At 41.0% G+C, this 20,158-nt stretch overlaps 1 protein-coding gene across 2 annotated transcripts in view; it reads left to right on the forward strand.

Moving 5' to 3' along the window:
• The first annotated feature begins 889 nt into the window (after nucleotides 1–889).
• LOC135702370 (ankyrin repeat and BTB/POZ domain-containing protein 2) overlaps nucleotides 890–20,158 on the forward strand; it is a 136,591-nt gene continuing 117,322 nt past the window's right edge. For both annotated transcript variants that reach the window (XM_065223390.1, XM_065223391.1), the window contains exon 1: nucleotides 890–1,336. In XM_065223390.1, coding sequence (XP_065079462.1) covers nucleotides 1,029–1,336 — 308 coding nt within the window. In that variant the 5' untranslated portion in view covers nucleotides 890–1,028. The remainder of the gene's footprint in view (nucleotides 1,337–20,158) is intronic.

Below are 20,158 nucleotides of genomic sequence, written 5' to 3' on the forward strand. Positions count from 1 at the left end.
ATTAACTACTATGCAGGACCCGTTCCCAGTTTGATGATGGTTTTTAGCCCTTTAATGCCATGTTGGTGTTTTTAAGGTCTCTTTGGCCATACAACATTTTTATACAATATTGGTGCGTTACAAGCTTATCAAATTTCTCAAAACGGGTCGGAATCGACGAAAGCTTGAAAACCGCTGCTCTAAGACCAGTGAAGTTGGCAAAATTCCCAACACGAACGACCGGATCGAAAATCAAATCCACCGCCTCCGGCAAAATTTCAAATGCATGTTTCCTCTACCATCTAGCATTATTAATTGTGAGAAGTGAGCTTTTAGCTGCGAGAAATCGACGGCTAAAGCCATTGTTTACAAAAGCAATTGCGTCCTTTTGAAATTTTGGTACTGAAATACAAATTTGGACAAATTCTCTAAAAGGGTAAAACAAACATGCTAATCGATAAGCTTCCAAACCCGTCAATCAATCCGTCGATGTCCCAGAAAAAAGAAATCCTGTTATGTATCACGCTCAAAGCACGTCATCCTTGTCAATCATAAATGTGTCATCTTGTCTCGCAGAAACATAAACATTCAAAAAAAAAACGCACAATAACCAAAACAAAACCCAAAGATAGCAAATCAGCTCTCTCTCCTTCGCGAGGCACGCCCCATATACCCTTCGAATCGTGTACCACCGCATCAACAACGCTGCCATTCAAGTGCCCTTTCGCCCAACAAGGCATTATAATTTATGACCAGCCTCCGCCACCGCTAACCACCCACCACCATTGCTACCAATTGAATAAATTGATTTTCTTCGCTCACTGCTTTTCACACTGATCGATTCCGTCTCTGATTTACTTTCAGCCCTGCCCAAAGATAACTACAACAACAATACCAAGCAGACAACGGACGAACGGAGAACGTTGGGGTATCTCCGAAATAAAGTAAAAGCCCATCTCTAAATAAACCTGCACGTACCAAAAAGCCATGCACCCAGCGACGGCGACGATCAAGACAACTACTACGACGACGACGACGGCGGCCCGGTGATGATAGTGGAAAAACCGTTACCCAAAAATGCCACCGCCATGAGTCACGGCAGCACGATAACGTCCAGCCAACCGGCCTCCTCGATTGGCACTAGCACCGGGAGCGGCGGCAACCACTGCTGGTCTCTTGGGACATCGACTACGTCGACCAGTGGCAGTAGCAGCAGCAGCAGTACAACGAATGGAACCACAGCCGGACGGCACAGTTGGGATCCCGGTCGGATCGGTGTGGAGCATTTGGCGGGTGCACTGAGTCCACTGTGTATCACCGATGCGAACCACGAAATTGTACGACCGAAGCCGAGGCGGTAAGTAGATGAGCTTTTTCCCACCGAACCTCTATTGGATTTTCCCACCCCTTAATGTGCTCACCGAGTTGGTAGCGACGACGGGCGCGCTACCAAGATAGAAGGAACCCAACAAATGCGTGTTATTGCTTCAAACGGTTATGCGAGAGCTTTCTCGCGCCGTCTGAACCGTTAGAAAAAGCTTCTGTTTCGAATGAATAAGAGGAAGGAAATTTGTTTTGGTTCGTTTTGTTTTTGAACCACATTCGCGATCGAATATTATGTAAGACGCTGTGCGATGTTCTGTCGGCTTGTTAGAGATGTGTTGCACTTGTTCCCATGGGTGGGCTCTCTTCGCGCACAGCAAGCAACAACAACAAACAGCGGTAGCAGCCAAAACAAACGGCTGGTAGTTAGTCAACGGTGACTTGAGGCGAACGGACGTGAGGCGAGTGCAGGGCCAGAATGGTGTGATGTAGGTTCACATTTCCTTCTCTCTAAGACGCGACGCGATGATGGCCAACGGTAGATGGTCTGTTTTGATGGGTGTACGTGTGTTTTTATTGAGAGGAAATTACCGCTACTGCAGTGGTCTCTGATAGTAGAAATTAGCTTTATGATCTGTAATAACAAGTTGTGGTACGGTTATGGTTTCTTTTTACACTTTGCGATGGTGTTGGGAGATTGAGAGTGTAAAATTGAATCATATGGCCATTATTAGGACATTTCGCAATGATATCATGCAGAATGTTAGAGGTGGCTATTTTCGATTCTAATTATTTCAGTTATTCTTGCCAGGTAGCTTGATTCGATCCTAAACTTGTCCAAGAAAAACCCTTTACCTTTTTCAGTAATTACATGAGCCAAATCGAATCTTTGGACTTATTGACTTCAAACACTCGTTCACTTGTGATCATGCTATATATGCTGGATTTTAAAAGGCAAGGACTTAATCAAGACGAATTTTTAAGATCTCATACATAAGAATGTTTTCGCCAGATTGTTTAGAAGATTTGTTGATTTTCAGATATTCTTCCATGATTTCATTTTCGTTTGATCAGGAAAAATATTAAATTTAAGAAGAATTGCTTATCCAGTAATAGTGGAGGATAAATGTGGTTTGGCGTAGTGTTGAAATAATGGGAGATAACCAGTAGATTCGCGTATTTCAAAATTAAAATCATCCCAAATTCAATTAATTTACCTTATTGTAACTCCTTTACATCTATAGTTGTGATAGTGATCCCATAATAATGGAATCCATAAGAAACCAATGTGTTCCACTATTACAAGAACCAAAGTTAGCAACTAGTGTTTCTATTATTGGAGGACGAGTTTTCGAAAAATATATAGAATTTATTTACTATGTAATATGTTTTTACCAAACTAGAGGTTGAAAGCTATATACTGACGTTTAAAAATTGTATGTACCGTAAAAAGGGGTGAAGTGAATCACTAAGGTGAAGTTTAGTTTATTTGTACAGGCTGAGTGTAGCCCCAATGATGTTTAAGTGAATAATATTAAAACACATAGTCCAGCTTACTAAAATACACAATACAATAAAATACATGATCATTCAACGGTTTACTTCGTCAGAGAAAATACAGGAAAAGCGCCGGCGTAGCATCTCTCGTGTCAGGTTGAAATCGAACACTGAAGAAACTCGATTGAACACACGTTGAAGGCCGTCTATAGCACCGTTCATGCTATAGTTAGTGCGATGCTGAGGCAATCTTAACATAGCGTTATTTCGCAGCGCTCGGGGTTGGACGTTCACGTTGATCTTCTCCAGGATTGTAGAACAATCAATTCTACCCTGTAAACTATCCGCGATGAGCAGGGCCCGCGAAGTGTCTCTCCGAGTACGTACACAGAAAAAAAAAGTTGTTAAATATTACATCCAAACTGCTGCAACCAGGTCAATCCATCGGTTGTGTAATATAACGTTGTACGATGTACATCGATTTTGCGAACAAAATTACATCCATTGATGTAGTATTGTATCTGCTTTTTGCTATTACATCATTATTTCATACATCAGCTTGAATTACATTGATCGATATTACATTTTTTTTTTGCTGTGTGGAAGCTCCACATCAATCAGTTGACATCGACTTTCATAACTTGGTAGACGAAAAGGGTTTCTCCAAGGCAGCTTCCTCAGAGCAAATCGAAGAAATCGACGCTGAACGGATTCAACTCTTTCAGCACCATTGTTATAGCTTGGGTTCCATACTGCAGAGCAATATTCCAGGGTGGACCGCACCAGGGAACAGTATAGCGATTTGAGACAATATATATCGGAAAAATTCTTTGCAATCCTGAAAATGAATCCCAAAGATCTTTACGCCTTGTCGATAATGAACGAGATGTGTTGCTTATACGTTAACTGGGAGTACAGAATAACTCCCAGGTCTTTTACGTGCTTGACACGGCTGATAGTTGTTTCCTGAAGTACATAATTGAACATGATCGGTTACTTCTTGCGAGAGAAGGTGATAACTGAACACTTCGCGGGGTTAAGCTCCATTCGGTTCAAGTTGCACCAGTTAGTAAACGCTTCGAGCTGGCATTGGAGGAAGTGACAGTCATCGATAGAACAGATCCGGATATAGATTTTAAGATATGATAGACGAGGGCGTTCGAGGACCAGATTCACATCGTTAAAGTACAACAGGAAAATCAACGGGCCTAGGTGCATTCCTTGAGGTATCTCTGACGTGGCTGGGTAAGTAGCAGACTGACATTCACCAACGGTTACCATCAGCTGGCAATCACTGAGATAAGAGCGAAACCATCGCAGGAGGTTGCCATTTACCCCGAGTCTATCTAACTTAGCAATCGCAATTGCATGGTTCAGTTTATCGAATGCAGCCGACAAGTCGGTGTAAATTACGTCCGTTTGAGCCCGTTCTGTCATGCTTTTCGTGACATACGATGTCAGACAAAGTAGATTAGGGGCTGTCCATAAACGACGTAGACAGTTTAGGGGGGGGGGGGGGTTGACAATTATCCACGGTCCATACAAATTTTAAAAATTTTGTATGGGCAATTGTCTACGCAGGGGGAGGGGGGGGGGTCAAGAATCCCAAAAAACTGTCTACGTAGTTTATGAACAGGCCCTTAGTAGAAGTAGAACGACCGGAAACGAAACCGTGTTGATCACTACTTATATGCTGCTTACAATGAGAGAGCAGGGGCTCCATGATGACTAACTCGAATAACTTCGAAACTGAGCTCAACTATGTGATTCCACGGTAATTATCTACGTCCCGTTTGTTTCCCTTTTTGTGAACAGGAAACAAACGTGCAAATTTCCAACAAGATGGAAATATACCACTCAAGATGGACATGCGGAATAGATGCTGCAACGGTGTCAGCAAGCTGGCGATATGCTTCTTCAGAAATACTGATGGGACACGATCGGGTCCTGGGTTGAAGGACGACTTAAGTTGTTGTGCGGCAGTGGAAATCATCTCGACGTCGATGTCAATTGCACCCAACGCTTGGCCGGAGAGTGGTACCACCACGTAGTGATAGAGTTCATAAATAATATGACCACCATCCAAATGGAATTGGTCACCTGAACAACTTTGCTGAAGACAGCAACGTTCTATATGGCCTGGTTCTCGAGATACAGTTTATGTAGGAAGTTCACATGCACACTAGCGCTGCGTAGTGAGAGAGTTCTGAACCAACATGCCCACCATCCGAAAGGACTTGGTCGCCTGAACAACTTTGCTCAAGACAATAACCTTCTATATGGCCAGGATTTTTAGATACAGCTTATATAGAAAGCACATGTGCACACTAGCGCTGCGTAGTGAGATAGTTCTGAACTAATATGGCCACCATTCGAAAGGACTTGGTCATTTGCACAACTTTGCTCAAGACAGTAACTTTGTATATGTCCAGGTTCACGAAATATTCTATGTTATAACGCCCGTCATAAGTAACATAAAAGTGAAGCGCCTCTAGCGGCGTAGTTCCCAATTAAACCTGAATACAATGACACAGGCTTGTTGGTCTATCCCAGTACAACATATTTGTCCAAGGCAGTATAGCTCTATATATTGAAACAAATGAGATAATCCACCACAGCCCCCATTAGTGAAAATCCCATAAGCTGTGGGAATCCTTATTCGCGGATAGCCCGGCAATAAGGATCCGGCAATAAGGGATACCGGCAATAAGGAATCCGGCAATAAGGATTCCTGACTCTACATTACTAGCTGCTAGGGTAACGTGGTCGTCGGTTAATATCTCATCAGAGAATACGCTGGCAAACTTGTCTGAAAACAAGCGACAGATCTCCTGAGAGGTGGAAGCAACTTCTCCGTTGAACATCATTGACGATGGTAGGCCAGACTCTTTGCGCTGCTCGTTAACGTAATTCCAGAAGGACTTCGCGAATAGCATCGATGGCAAACTCGCTTGAACTCATTAATTATTGAGCCTAACGTAATGATGTTTCAGGGACAGCGTACGATACTTGGTGAATTTCCTTAGTGCCGCTCACTTGGTCGATTTCAACTTTCGTAATTGGCTCATCTGCCAAGGAAGGTGTGACCCTTTTCGGTGAACTCTCTTTGGAACGTGTCTGTCAATGACATACGCCAAGACATGTGAAAAAGTTTGCGCAGCGGTTTCAACGTTATCAGGGTCCAGGACACTTCCCCACTCTATGCTAGACAGCACGTCGATGATACTACTGTGATCAGCTTTCCGAAAATCGTATGACACGTTTGTGGAAATGTCTTCAAAATCCCGAACGTGGCTATCTTGGACAGTGACAACCAAAGGAGGATGATGAGGAACTTGCTTTACTAGTGGAGAAGGTGCCGTGGAGATAACTGGAACAGTGTCCTGAGCGGTAACGAAACAGAGGTCTAAGCTTCGATTGTTCTCGTTAGCTACGTCATTGATTTGAGATAGCGTTGCTGCACTATAGCTATCAAGAAGGCTAACTGATCCTGTATGAAATACAGAGCGTACAGGGTCTGGATAGAGAAATCCACTGTGAGATGGTTTCCACGAAACTCCAGCTAGATTGAAGTCACCCAGAACAATTATCTCATCAACTGGAGTTGCAGTTTCCATTACGGCGAAAACGGACCGACAATGGGTTTCGATAAGTTCGTTGTCACGAACACGGTCAGGAGCAATGTACACCGCACATAAGTACAGTGTGCGATCACTCAGTTCAACGGCAACCCATGCTTGTTCCACACAGTCCCACGCGTCATTTCCTAAAGCTCTCGTCTTCAAACCGGAACGGACTGCCACAAGAATACCACCTCCATTAGATTTCCGACTGTTTTTAGGATTTCGGTCACAGCGAAAGATTTCATACTCGCGTGCAAACGCCTGGCTGAAGAGCGTTCGAGAATCGAGTCAAGTCTCGGTTAGAACGATGATATCATAGCAACGGTCCGATACAGCTAAGCGGTAGTCGTTAACACCAGAATTCATTCCACCGATGTTCTGGTAATAAATGATGACGTTTTGTTTATGACATATAGTAGCACGAGGTTGGACGTTATTCCTGGAAATCACGGTTGATGACTAAACCGTTAATTTTTTGTTTTTCATAAATCCTTTTCCATGATATTGCTCAAATATAAGGGTTAGTATTTCATTGAATAGTTTAAAATAATACTTTTGCAACGGTTCCTCTAACGCACGATGCATTCTATCACTCTAAGTGTACAATTTTGTGGAAGTAATAAAATATGCCACTTTTAACTGTTCCTAAACATCCTATCAGAATCAGCAATTATTGTGGGGCTGTGTTCTGGGAAATATTTATATTATTTTACTTAATTTTGGGTCGCTGAATCTGAATCTGAAACTTTGTTAAATGAACGATTTCGTATCATAAAAATGATTTGTCAAATTTCGTGGAAGCCGTGAAAATCCGCAGTTGACATTTGAGTCAGATTGTGGAACGCATATATTTTTGAGAACCGTTCTAATGGTTCCTTTTCCATAGATTTCGTTTTAGCCAGCATGAAAATTCTTATTCACTCATTGGATATTCAACCAAAACGTATACACTTTTTACAGCTCAAAGTTTTGAATAAGTAGAATTAGTTCAAAAAGTTTTTATGTTACTTCATACGCGAAGTTTGCGATTTTCAGAGTTGGTTGGAAATGCTATCTAACATGAAGCTTTAGTGCGATAATTTATTAGCTACAGAATGATCTTTAGAAGAGGGTAGGTGGATAGTTCCGTTAGAGTACGGCAGTATGAAAATTGAATAGAAGTTGAAAATGAGCGAAGGGCCATTAATGCGACAGTACAAAGTCCAACGCACACCTTTTTGCCTAACCCGTACGATGTACGCGGAGATTTTAAGTATGTCTTCAAATCTACAGGCTGCCGTACTCTAACGGAACTATCCTGAACCCTCTTCTAAAGATCATTAGCTAGCTAATAAATTATCACACTAAAGCTTCATGTTAGCATTTCCAACCAACTCTAAAATTAGTTATAATCATTAAATTGGTGATGCTTACTTTGATATTTGATCAATTTGATTCGAAGTTGAAAAATCAGTTAGGGGATACTTGATCCCCATACAATAAGACACACTCCTGAGATATGAGTGTACAAAAAACTCGGTTTAGGGCCCTGATCCTCCAGAACATTTACACATTCGATCCCGAGATATTCTTCTTTCCTTTGTTTAACGTCGGTCTCTGTTCCGCAATCTAGTGCCATTCACCGACGGACATCGATTGCCATCCATTGACGGCAATCGAATGTGCAAGGAAGGCAGCTTCCACACCTGCGTAGGATATCGCACCCATTCAACACACATGGGCCGGGACAAACGGCTTTACTTCCCTTCCGAAGGAAGACGTGCCAGAGATTTTTATGCCTCAGAAAAATCCCACCGACCTCGGCTGGGATTGAACCCAGACCCATCGGGGTGTTAGAAAGCAGTCACGCTTACCACTACACCACCGGCGCCGGCTATGCCGAGATATGTATAAGAATTAATATTAATTTGTATGTCATAAAAAGGGAATCATGTCTCCCCTAATTCTTAAAACTGCATTTACCGGCAAATTTCAGAAAAATATACTTTTAGGAATGTATATAACATGCCCAGAAGAATAAAAAAAAACATCATATGAAAAGTCCCTGAGTCCACTCTTCTTTACAACAATGCATGTCATCAAAAGGGGATCAAGTCGCCCCCAATTATTCAATGTGAATTATTAAAAAAAAAAAAACGTACTTCTGAGAATTTATTTATCATTTTGGAGGCTTTAGAGCATTCATAAAGTTACATAAGATATTTCCCTGTGAGCACAGCCTCAAGTTTCGATTTTTCGTTGTCGTTTTTAGTTCTATGTGCAACAATCTCAAAAATTGATACCGTAAAATTTTAAACCATAAGATTTAGAAAAAAAATGTTACATCACACATGCCAATTACCGACCAAACCCTGCCATCTCTCGCCCAAAACAGTCCACCTCTTTTTGACGCTGCCGCTGAAGAAATGCAGCACAGCTTAATTACGCCTCCCACTGTGCATGATGATTTTTGCATGTTACTTGGCAGTGATTGTGTGGCATAGAATTCCACTTCCTCCTGCTCATTATATTAGGAGAAGAAAAAAAAAGTAAACTCACCAACCACCCACCGACACCGGCTGATGATGCGGTAACAAAACCGACGGCTTGCTCTGCTTATGTACCTACCTACTTAGTTAGCAACAATGAATGTGGTGGCCACTGAGACCCGGTGATTAGGGTAGCTTAGATCACTATCCGTTGAAGACAAAAAAAAAATAGAGAAGAGTTTTCCTTTCCTCTGTGAGAAGATGAATGCACCTAGCTTAGTGGCAGCTACACCAGCATCATCATCAGATGATAATCAGCCGTGAAAAACTCCCACGGCTTTACCACTTACCGGACTGCGGGGTGTGTGTTGTTTGCTTTTCATCATCACCAACCAGGAGAAAAGCGCCCGAGAAACATCTCGGGCGCCGGGTGTAAGCTCTCACTGATGGACGGATTGCGCAAGACTTTTGGCATCGATTTGACTGACTTGCGGGTAGGTAATGGCCGTGCCCGATGGAAGACTGGTTCAATTTTGAGATAAGTTTGTTAATTTGATTAAAATATTTTAGTAAGGTTCTAAGTCACGACCCACCGGTTGCTATGTGTTGCTACGCTACTATTTAGTGTTCTTTGAAGCGCATAAATGCCTACTCAGATGAGTCCGGGTGCGTTCTTACCTCTAATGAGCCCATAACAAGTGGAAGATTAATTTGTTCGTAGATTAAATGATGTTCTAACTTTAAAAAGTTGTAGTTGTGATTGTTGTATAGATGTATGAACTGTTTAAATTTAACCTCACGTCCGATCTCCACTTCACAACAGTCTAGCGCTGAAGTTTGGATGAGTTCAGATGATTTTTATTATTGCAACGGAATTGAATACATAAGATCTTTCAAATGGGTTCAAGTAAACTCTAATCTATCATTCACTTCATTACTAGAATTCACATTTTGCGAAGTGAAAATAGCTTAAAAGTATGTTAAAACTAATTTTAAAGATGTGCCCCAGACATACATAAACTTGAAATGAATTAATTAAATCATTACATGATTCTGCTGTACATACCTTCTATTCGAATATCCTTGATAGTAAATGTAGATAAACTAAGCTATTATTACACGAAACACTTATTGGTCGCACTGATAAAGTTAAATACGCACTGAGAAAAAACGCATCAAATCAACGACAGGATGTCTGACCTACACTGCCACTTCAAATTTTCTAGGAAGTAGGTAAATCTCCGACTCTATTGTGATTTAATATTTGCGTCACAACAAACATGGGACGCAGTTTTGCTATTGTATGTTTTCTGGTCCTAGCTTATATTCTTACTCCAGAAAATAGGAGATGACATCAGAGCAAAGGCTTCCAGACCGTATCACCTTAATCCCTATTGGAATTTTATTCATAGAATTAATTGGCGAATCAAATAGCAATAGAAGCTGGTGATACCTGGTTGTCAGCTAGCTCCAGAATTTAAGAAATGATGATGTACTAAAAAAAATCAACACGGTTTGACAAATAGTTAATCATTCATCAATCTGGTAGTTGATTAACACTTTGATTTCTCGGCAAATCATTAAAAAAAAGTTGGCTGTTGCATAAAAGTTTAGTAATGTTGTAAATATTTGTATAAAACGTATCAAATTAGTATCTTTTAAGATCAGTTTTATTTATGTTTTAGCATTTTCACAAATGTGAAAATTATGTTTTAGCGATCAGCACATATTGAAGTCAAAAGCAAATACCAACCATTATTCATCAATGAGAAGTTTGGATGGCAAACGTCAGTTTGCTGAAGAATGACGATTTAAAATTTAGATACTGCAGTAAAATTAGACACAACGGAAAGACTCTCTAAACGCCGTGGTCTGTCGATAATAGCAACTCTGTCTGATCCATTGGGGCTGGTCGGAGCTGTTATCACAACCGCTAAACTGTTTATGCAGCTCCTGTGGACGATGCAAAATAAGGATGGGAGCAAGCTGGATTAGGATGATCCACTGCCAACGACGGTGGGTGTGAATTGGTGCAAATTTCACCTGAAATTCATTGCTTTTCTGACGCCTCAGAGAAAGCGAACGGTGCGTGCCTGTACATACGGAGTCAAGCCTCAGAGGGGAAGGTCGCTATACACCAGCTGACGTCCAAATCCAGAATTGCACCTCCAAAGTGCCAGACAATCCCGAGGTTGGAGCTTTGCGGGGCACTACTTGTGACTCAGGTGTACGAGAAAGTAAAACGTTCCATCAAATTTTCGGCACCAGCCTTCTTTGGGACGGATTCGACCTGCGTGCTGCGTTGGATCCAAGCCACACCAACAACTTGGAGTAACTTCATTGCCAACAGGGTGGCAAAAATCCAGATTATAACGGAACAAGGGGAATGGTGGCACGTCCCAGTAGTACACAACCCGACGGACCAGATCTCCCGAGGAATCCAACCTCAAGATGTTCTCTGCAACAATATTTGGTGGCATGGCCCCAGTTGGTTGGCGAAGGATCGCGATCAATGGCCCGAATCTCCTAGCAACTGAAATTGTGAAAATGGAAACGAGATAATGCGTCGCACGACAGTTCATCGAGTGGTACACCGAGAAATTTTCGTCCTGTTTGGATTTGATTCGCCGAACTGCAATCTTGTTACGTTTCATTAAACTATTACGCATGCCAAAGAAGGAACGTACGTCAGGATTTCTTACTGCCGCCGAGCTACGCTGTGCAGAACAGGTACTAGTTCGTCTTGTTCAACGGAAGGCATTTTCGAAGGAGTGGAAAGCGCTAGCAAAGGGAGAATACGTGTCAGGACAATCCCCGGTACGATGGTTACATCCCATGATTTCGAAGGACAATCTCCTTCGAGTTGGTGGACGATTAGAGCACTCACAGGAATCGTACGAAACTAAACAGTCCCAGCGCATCATCATTTCACACAACTCGTTCTACGGCACTATCACGAACGTCTACTTCATGCAGGACCACAGCTGCTTCTGAGTGTCGTGAGGCTTCGATACTGGCCACTTCGTGGAAGAGGTATGACAAGGCAGACGGTACATAAATGCCAAGCAGTAGTAAATAAATGTTAGCCTAATCGTTAATAAATGTGTTTCGCGTAATGTGTATTTAACCGTAGACACGTGTGCTTAGTGCAATAAACGAGAAAGGCCCCGGAACACTATCAAACGGGGTAATTAAGAAACCAAACTAGAACTTCAGAGGAGAAGCTTGAATATGAATGCGTCATCCCTATGGAACCATAAAAGTTGGTGAAACCCCAATTTCATGGCGACAGAGCTATCGGAGCTGACATTTTGCCAATCAAGAAACAACATTAAAAAAAAAATGCTAGCATTTTCTCATATGACGATGTAAATTAGGGTTATGGGGGAACGGATCTAATGTTTGCCTGTGGATCTAAAGATTTAGCACGGCGATCTTTCAATTCTTTTAAGACGGTACAAATGGCTATTTTTGATTGCTAATGAAATATTGTCCAAAATATTATGCAAATTTGGATTTTTTGTCATAAAGCTTATTTAGTAAATTTCAAATGTCATAACATCTTCACAAAGCCGAATAACAGCGAATTGTTTCATTAAAAAATATATAAGACACATTATGCGTTCATCTTTTACTAGGAGGCGACTTGAGTTTTGTTTCTGATTCTTTTGCTATCGTCAGTTTAACAGTCGTGAGTCATTCGTTACTTATCCGGGGATGAGATTTGAACTCGTGACTTTGGTAAGAGAGGTATGGGTGTTAACCAGTACGCCGGGGCCAAGCTCCTCCCCCGGAAGATACGCATTACTTTTCCGTACTTCCTCAGCACTACCTCTAGATCCCGATCTGAAACCTCGTACACTCGCACGTATTGCCTCTCACAGGTAACAAATGAACCTCAGTACCTTACCATTCGCATCATGGAAAACTAATTCAACACTGCTGTTCCTAAATGCGTAGAGATCATACTTTTCCGACTTGAACATAAGAGAAAGTGCTTTTTCCTCTAAATCCGAGTTGCTTCCATCTGAGCAGCATTCGCATCCAGAATCTAGACGATAATGCTTACCCCTTGTAGGCAATTCCACTATCCAAGTCAAAACAAAAGGTATTCTTCACTTCTATAGGGGCTATTCATGAACCACGTTGACCCTTAGGGGGAGGGAGGTTGATTGGCGATTATCTACGGTTCATACAAATTTACAAAAAGATGTATGGAAGATGGCGTGGAGCGAGACGAGGAGGGTCTAGTGTCTCTCAAAAATGATCTACGTAGTTTATAAACTGCCGGTATAGGGCTCGTCATCACATTTAATTTACCTCCAACGTTAACAAAAAAACACTAACCGAGGCTGGCAATGAACAAAGCACACCGAAACAATAGCTTCTACTGGCTATGTGTGATCAAGTGCTCCTTAGCTGAGAGCGAACTGTAAAACTTTGTACACTTTTGATTTTATGCATAGGCCTAGTTCAAGGGATACTTAAGCCAAAATTAGGTATATCAGCCTAATTTGTCAATAGATATCAAAGTATGATGAAAATTTACCATCCCCTGAACAGAAAAAAAAACGTCTCCTGCACCATTCGAAAAATTCATGTAAATTTCTGCAAGATATAGCGCACATAAAATTAACGCTAGATTTGGCATAAATTTACGTGATATTTCGTGTAAATTTAAGCGCAATATCGCATAAATTAGCAATATTGTATGCAAGCTTGTAAACGATTTCGCTGTTTATGCCAAGTATGTATAGCTCAAAATTAAACTAAGGGAGATTTTACGCGATAGTTAAAATTCAGATTTTTTTCTGTGTGGGTGATTTTGATTTTGGCGTGTACACTTGCGATCATACCCAAAAAACATGCAAATTGTTATTGTTCATATCTCCGCCATTTTACGACCAATTTCCATTATCTAAGAGTCATATGAAAGGTATTGAATAAAACTTACTACATTGATATTTGGCCTAATATATTTTTCATGTTTTATATACTAAAACTTCATCTAAAGCTACTACATTTTCGAAAATTCACACAAAATAATCATGAATGATTTTCTCAGAATTTCGCCGGCCAAATTTTGAAATGAGTAGTAGTAGGAACCATTTTTCTATCCTTACTTTAGTGAAGATTTAGTGGAGAAATTAAGATAATATTTTCAATAAAAAAACAACTGATTCAAGTCATTGATCATAAGTTTGGGGTCACCAGTTACTGTTACAGTTACTGCTATAAGTTTAGGCGAAATTTTAGTGTAAAAAATGAAAACAAAATATATGTTGAACCCCATACCACATATTTAAATTGAACGGGCAATGGAATAATTACGACCAAAAATCATTTATACCTTTTCTTTTGAGGGTCACTTCAAACTTATGAGTGATAGATGCATCAAATTTTCACTAAAGTTCCTTGATAGGTACAGAATAAGGGTACAAAATTCACAAATTTCAGAATTTGTCTGACCCAATTCTAAGAAAATCAGTCATGATTATAAAGTGCGAATTTTGAAAAATTTTGTAATTTTAGCTGGAGTTTTAGTAGTTTTATGACGGTTTCGGCACCTATTTACTGTTTGAAAAATATTAAACGTTAGTTTTGTTCTATTTTCTCATTAAAACACTTTACTGAACGGTTTTAACGATCCCTTAGTTTTTCAGCTTCAACCTGATTACATGTTTACGACTGAGCAAACCTGATATGCAATTTCAAAAATGCAAAATTGAAAGCATTACGAAAAGTGGTTAGGTTTTGACCACATATAACTCTGTCAATAGCGGATGGATTTTAATTCTAAAAAAGCTAATCGATTAGAAATTTTGCTACGAATCACTGAAAATTACACAAATTTCCAACTGTTGCAATAGTGAACAAAATTATCACTGATTGCCTGCAAACAGCGCATTCCTCGGCGCATTCCCTAACACAGATTTCAAAATCGAATTCGGTCCTGTCTACCTGAACGGTGCTTATTCAATCACCGTGTGAGGTGGTGTCCGGTTGGTTGTCAGCAGCAGCAGCAGCAGCAGAAGTGCTTTCGGACGTAGCGTTGAACATTGTACACAACGAAAGGCTGCTCTCAAGCAGCGAGCTGCAGCCCGCATGAGCGTCCTTTCACCGTAGAAGGAGGAAGAAGCCTCACCGCTACTGATCGGGATCCATCTTAGTGAGTCGCTGTGGGCCATCTATGCCAAGCGCGAAATCCTCGTTCCAAACAACATACAGCTCGCCAGCCTTATCCGTGTTGAACACCCTTATACCTTAGCGTTATTCAACCATCATGGCAAAACGGTCCTTTTCAGGACCTCCATAAATTTGAAAAATAATATTTTTTGGACATTTTTCAAGGTCATCAATCGGATGTCAGTTCCCATATGTTTAAATCTAACATATTATATATTTTTAAGGCAACATTGGCGGTGCAATTTCCGAATCAAAAGTCGGTCGCAGCATGAAAGTAGTCTGATTTTGATCCAGAGATGATGGATTTTAATTCTGAATACTCAAATCGATAGGAAATTTTTCTACTAATCTGTTGAAATTAAGGATTAAACATTTTTCAAAATGTCACAATTCAAAATTGCAACTGTTGCTATGGTAAATAAAATGATCACCGATTGCCTGCAAAAAGCGCTTTCCCTAACACAAATTTTAATATTGAATTTCATCCAGTCTCATCGAACGCTGTTCATTCAATCACCGCGTGTAGTGAGTGGTGGTGTTCTCCAGTACACAACGAAAGGCTCCCCGCAAGCAGCTAAGCGATCACTGATCGGATTCAGTTGCTCGTCGTGTGCCGCTGTGTCCCATGACGCCGAGCGCGTCATTCACAAAACTGCATAATTTTGATATCAGAAAACGAGGCGTTTCCGTGGTGGGGAAAGTGGTTTCCCTAACACAGTCGCCACAGTCATTTCCGCACCACTATCATCTCCAAAAACATCGAGAACAAATTTCCACGGCATTGTTCAAAACTAGCCGCCAAGCTTCCAACACATCGGTCCTTCTCTGGACCACAAATGACTGATAAAAGAGTTAAATAAAGAGTAAGAGCTTGTATCCAAGACATATCGTCCAGGATTAGCTTGTACTACATGGACATAGACAGAGCACCTTACAAACAGAACTCTCAAATTGCTTCCGAAGTTCAACCTATCGAACTTTTTCACTGATAACGAGTTAAAAAATCAATTTAATATATACTATACTTTTGCTGTGACATACTACCTTTCGTAATCCTACGTCAAATCTACGGTCGTGTCTTGGATAAAACCTCTGAATTTTCTTCAAACGACATATACGCACTACAAAATATGGCTGGTTTCGAGTTGGCGATAATAGAACAGCTGGTTAACACGCAATTCAAATGGAAAGGTTGCCGAAGAAAAAGAGGCTGTTGACACAAACCTGGAGCGTTGTAAAAACGTTTTCAACCCGTTTTGGACAATTCTGTCGATTGGAGTGGATAGAATATCTAGCAGCAGAACAAGCAAACCATTTTGTTTTTGTTCACGACGCTGAGAAATGGCAAATAGGAGTGTAAACGCTGCTTAGATTGACGATAATACGTAAATTCCCCTATTACAAAAATTAAAACAAATTTGTAGCAAAATACCTACGAAGTAAGTTTCATTCAATACCTTTCAAATTACCTTTAGAGAATGGAAATTGAACGTAAATGGCAGATATAAGAACAAAAAACATTTACAGCTTTCCCCCGAAGAACGCGTTACCCACTGAGTTCTACACACCGCTTTGTCTCGGTGAGGTTTCAACCAAGTGCTCTGATTTTCTGCAAGTGACTAGTTCTCCATTGGCACTACTCATATACAAAAAATCAGACCGACTGGTTGAAACCCCGCCAAGAAAAAGCGGTGGGTGCAACTCAGTGGGTAACGCGTTCTTCGGGGGATAGAGGTACATGTTTTTTAGGGGGTGACCCCAAACCAGCCATGGTAAAAACACCGAACGCTTTGGCATTATGAGACCAATGCTTTGACCACTCGTTAATCAGCTCTTGTTAAGTGGAAGATGCTAAAGGCGCCTAAGAGCTACCTTGTGTAGGACGATAATCTTTCATAAGTTGCCCAAAGAAAATTACTACGAGCAGAAAGCGTGTTTTCCGAAATCGAAAACACTCGGCTGCGGTGTTTGCCGAAGTCAGAAACTTATTCCAAAGCATCCATACACCTGTACCGGTGCCCTGTTTGCTACGTTTGGTGTTTGCTATCGAGCACTGGTACGGAGCGTAAAACTCAATGCTCTTGGCCAGCGTTGGAAAGTATCGCGATACTTCACGAAGTTCACCAAGGGAAAAGTTCGCGAGTCATGAGTTTTGGTGAACTTTTCCAACACTGCTCTTGGTGGTGTGTAAAAAAGGCAGTATGAAGTGTAGTGTTGTACTTCGACATGCCTACCCCAAACTTATGATCGTTATGTATGTCGTATTGCAATCACACGGCATACTTCAGGCTGTTGCTGTGCTATAAAATTCGATTGCCAACTAGGTGGCTGCCTAGATACTCTTTGTAAAATTACTGATGTGCCCGTTGCCAAAGCATCACAATATCAGCTTAAATCAACAAAATTGATGCAACGAAGAGACGAAGAGAGTTGCATTAAAGCAACTCAGTCGGCGTCTACAAACAAATTTTCAATTTTGTCTTTCTCCCGTCGTTAGTCTTTCATGAAACATATCAACCCAGGTTTTATGACGTATATGACGGAAAATGAAAATTTATATTGAAAGCATTTCTCACATGAAGACACTTGAAGATTCCACGTAATATGTTAATTGAAAAAGCGGTGACCATAATGAGGTCTTCATTTCACTCGAAAATCAACGATTCTTTCATTGAAAGGGGTGAGCATAACAACGGCGAGAACATTTACAGACAGCCTTTCGTTCTAAGCGTGCTTCTTTTTCATTGTCGTTTCGATCTGATAGTCTTGCTAGGCGTTATAGAAATGATGCGTTTAACACGTGTTTGCAGATTACGTTTCATTGAAACTTGTCCTTATTGTGACCTTAGCGACTAATCGACGATATCTTACTTAGAGATGCCAATATTCCCATAGTTGGGTGTAGTCCTGTATTGAACTCACCATTTTCTACTTATAATGCAGATTATCAGGTGATTAGCATTAAGCTACCGACCCCATGTAATTGTTTAAAATCAATTAATAGTTCTGATACACTTACCCTCACAGATCAAAGGTACCCCAACCAAGCCATAAAACCCGTATGCTGTTTCCTAAATGGCGAATTAATCAAATTTCATGTAAATGGGATTTTTCTCCGCCAAAATTTAGTTAGGGGTCCTCATATTCCTAAATCGGTTCAATTTAAAATATCCTGTCGCGGGAAATTTGAATTACACAATTTCATCATAATTATCCATACAAACAATAGGTTATGGCTCTGATGTGCGAAATTCTCCCCATACAAAAATGGATCAATAATGTCCTCCGGCGGAATATTTTAAAACCAACCGATTTAGGAATTTCAGCACCCAAACTAACATTTGGTGAAGAAAAATCGTATGTACATGAAATAATCAATTTTCGCCACTTCTGACACGGCATGACCCGCAGATTAGTAGATACACATTCGATCGATATTAGTAGCACTTATGCACCAGTCTAACGCCCCGTAAGTTTTGGGGATGGAAGCATAACAATGCGATTACAATTGTTTATCACAGCCGCCCAGGTTTCTTCGCACATAACCATCAGATCTCGAAGTAGCTGTCTTCTTTATCTCGGTCCAATTGTGAGTTGTTGAACGGCGGCCGACGAGAAGATGAACTCCACATTCATCATCTGTGTGGAAGGGTGTTATCTTGCTTTGGGCTCACGAAGGGTGTGTGTGTGTGTTCTACGAAAGGAAAAACAACAGCTCCGGGAAATAATGGCAGTGCATGGAAAATAAATTAATTCCGATGGATTATGGCGTTGGATGCCTTTCTTTGCTAGCGAAGTTTGAAGTTTGGTTCGTTTGGCTGTCTGTATGCGCAAGGGTGTGTGCCTCCGCACAGTTTTTCACCCTTCTTTCGAATGCAAAACGAGGGTGATGACTCTGGCTGTGGGGAGGAAAATTCACACGCTTTCTCGTTTGTGATGAGGTAATCTTGATTTTCTGGCGCGTTCGAGATTAAGTTGGGTATGGAAGTTGTTGATGTGTAGTACTTTTGGATCTTACGTTTCAATGACGGCTATGATTGATGATTCCCAAAATGTCAAGATATGTATCATTTAAAATTTTAAACAAGGAGAGAAAGTTTAAAGAAGCACTTACTTTAAAGGCATCTGGAATTCAGAACGGTGCCTCGTGACAGACTTAAGCTAATGAACCATAATTAAGCACAATTCAATATTCTTCAACCAGATGTTCTTGCGTTCATCTGCCATGTTTTGCACATTACAAGCTCTAATAGCACACTGCTACTGCTAATCACCAACTTTCCCTCCCGAAGAAAGCCTCACGACACATGCTGCCACACATTTCATCTGCCCTTGACATTTGCTCCCTAAAATAACCATGCCACAACAACACGTGCACTTGACCATCAAATCGATTTGGGGCTCATATGTTTCAGTAACTCACAGCCGTCCGCGTATGCTTGTTTTTGGACTGATAAATATATACTCTTATCATCATCGTCGCATGCTGTCTTCATCTCATACCGAGTGCAACAACACACTGACCGACTTCCAGAGACCAGAGCCGGAGTAAATTACAGTCTTACGCCACCTTGATGCACTGCTGGCTGACTGCCAACCGAAATTGCGATAATTGCGCGACTCGTGCTCGTGGATAATTGATTTGCAAACATTGTTGCATGTGTTATCGATCAGCTGGACTGCAGGAAAATACTTTCTTCGTTTATTGCTATAATTTGGTGCAAGCGACACATATGGCTTCTTTAACGATGTACCTCATTGTTCAGGGGGCGAGTTTGTGTAATAGTGCGTGGTAATTAGTTCCTCAAAGTATTGTTAGCCCGAAAAATGAACCAATTTAAGTTATTGAATCAACTGCTCCGTACTATGAGCGAGCTAAATTTCATGCAACTAAATTCATTCGTTCTACAGTTCTACTCTACAGTTGTACACATACCATCTAACTGTGCTGCTATAGCCGCATGTTCCTCAATTGATATGTTCATTGTACGGTGATCTTTCGTACGGTAGGAAAAACCCAACGTTAAAATTGTACGCGTGCTCAACATGAAGACTTAGATCCATAGATCGATATGTACACAT

This window comes from Ochlerotatus camptorhynchus, unplaced genomic scaffold (genome assembly GCF_037179485.1).
Source record: "Ochlerotatus camptorhynchus isolate MF236.1 unplaced genomic scaffold, CSIRO-AGI_Acam_v1.1 ptg000192l, whole genome shotgun sequence".
In the NCBI taxonomy this organism is placed as follows: Eukaryota; Metazoa; Arthropoda; class Insecta; order Diptera; family Culicidae; genus Ochlerotatus; species Ochlerotatus camptorhynchus.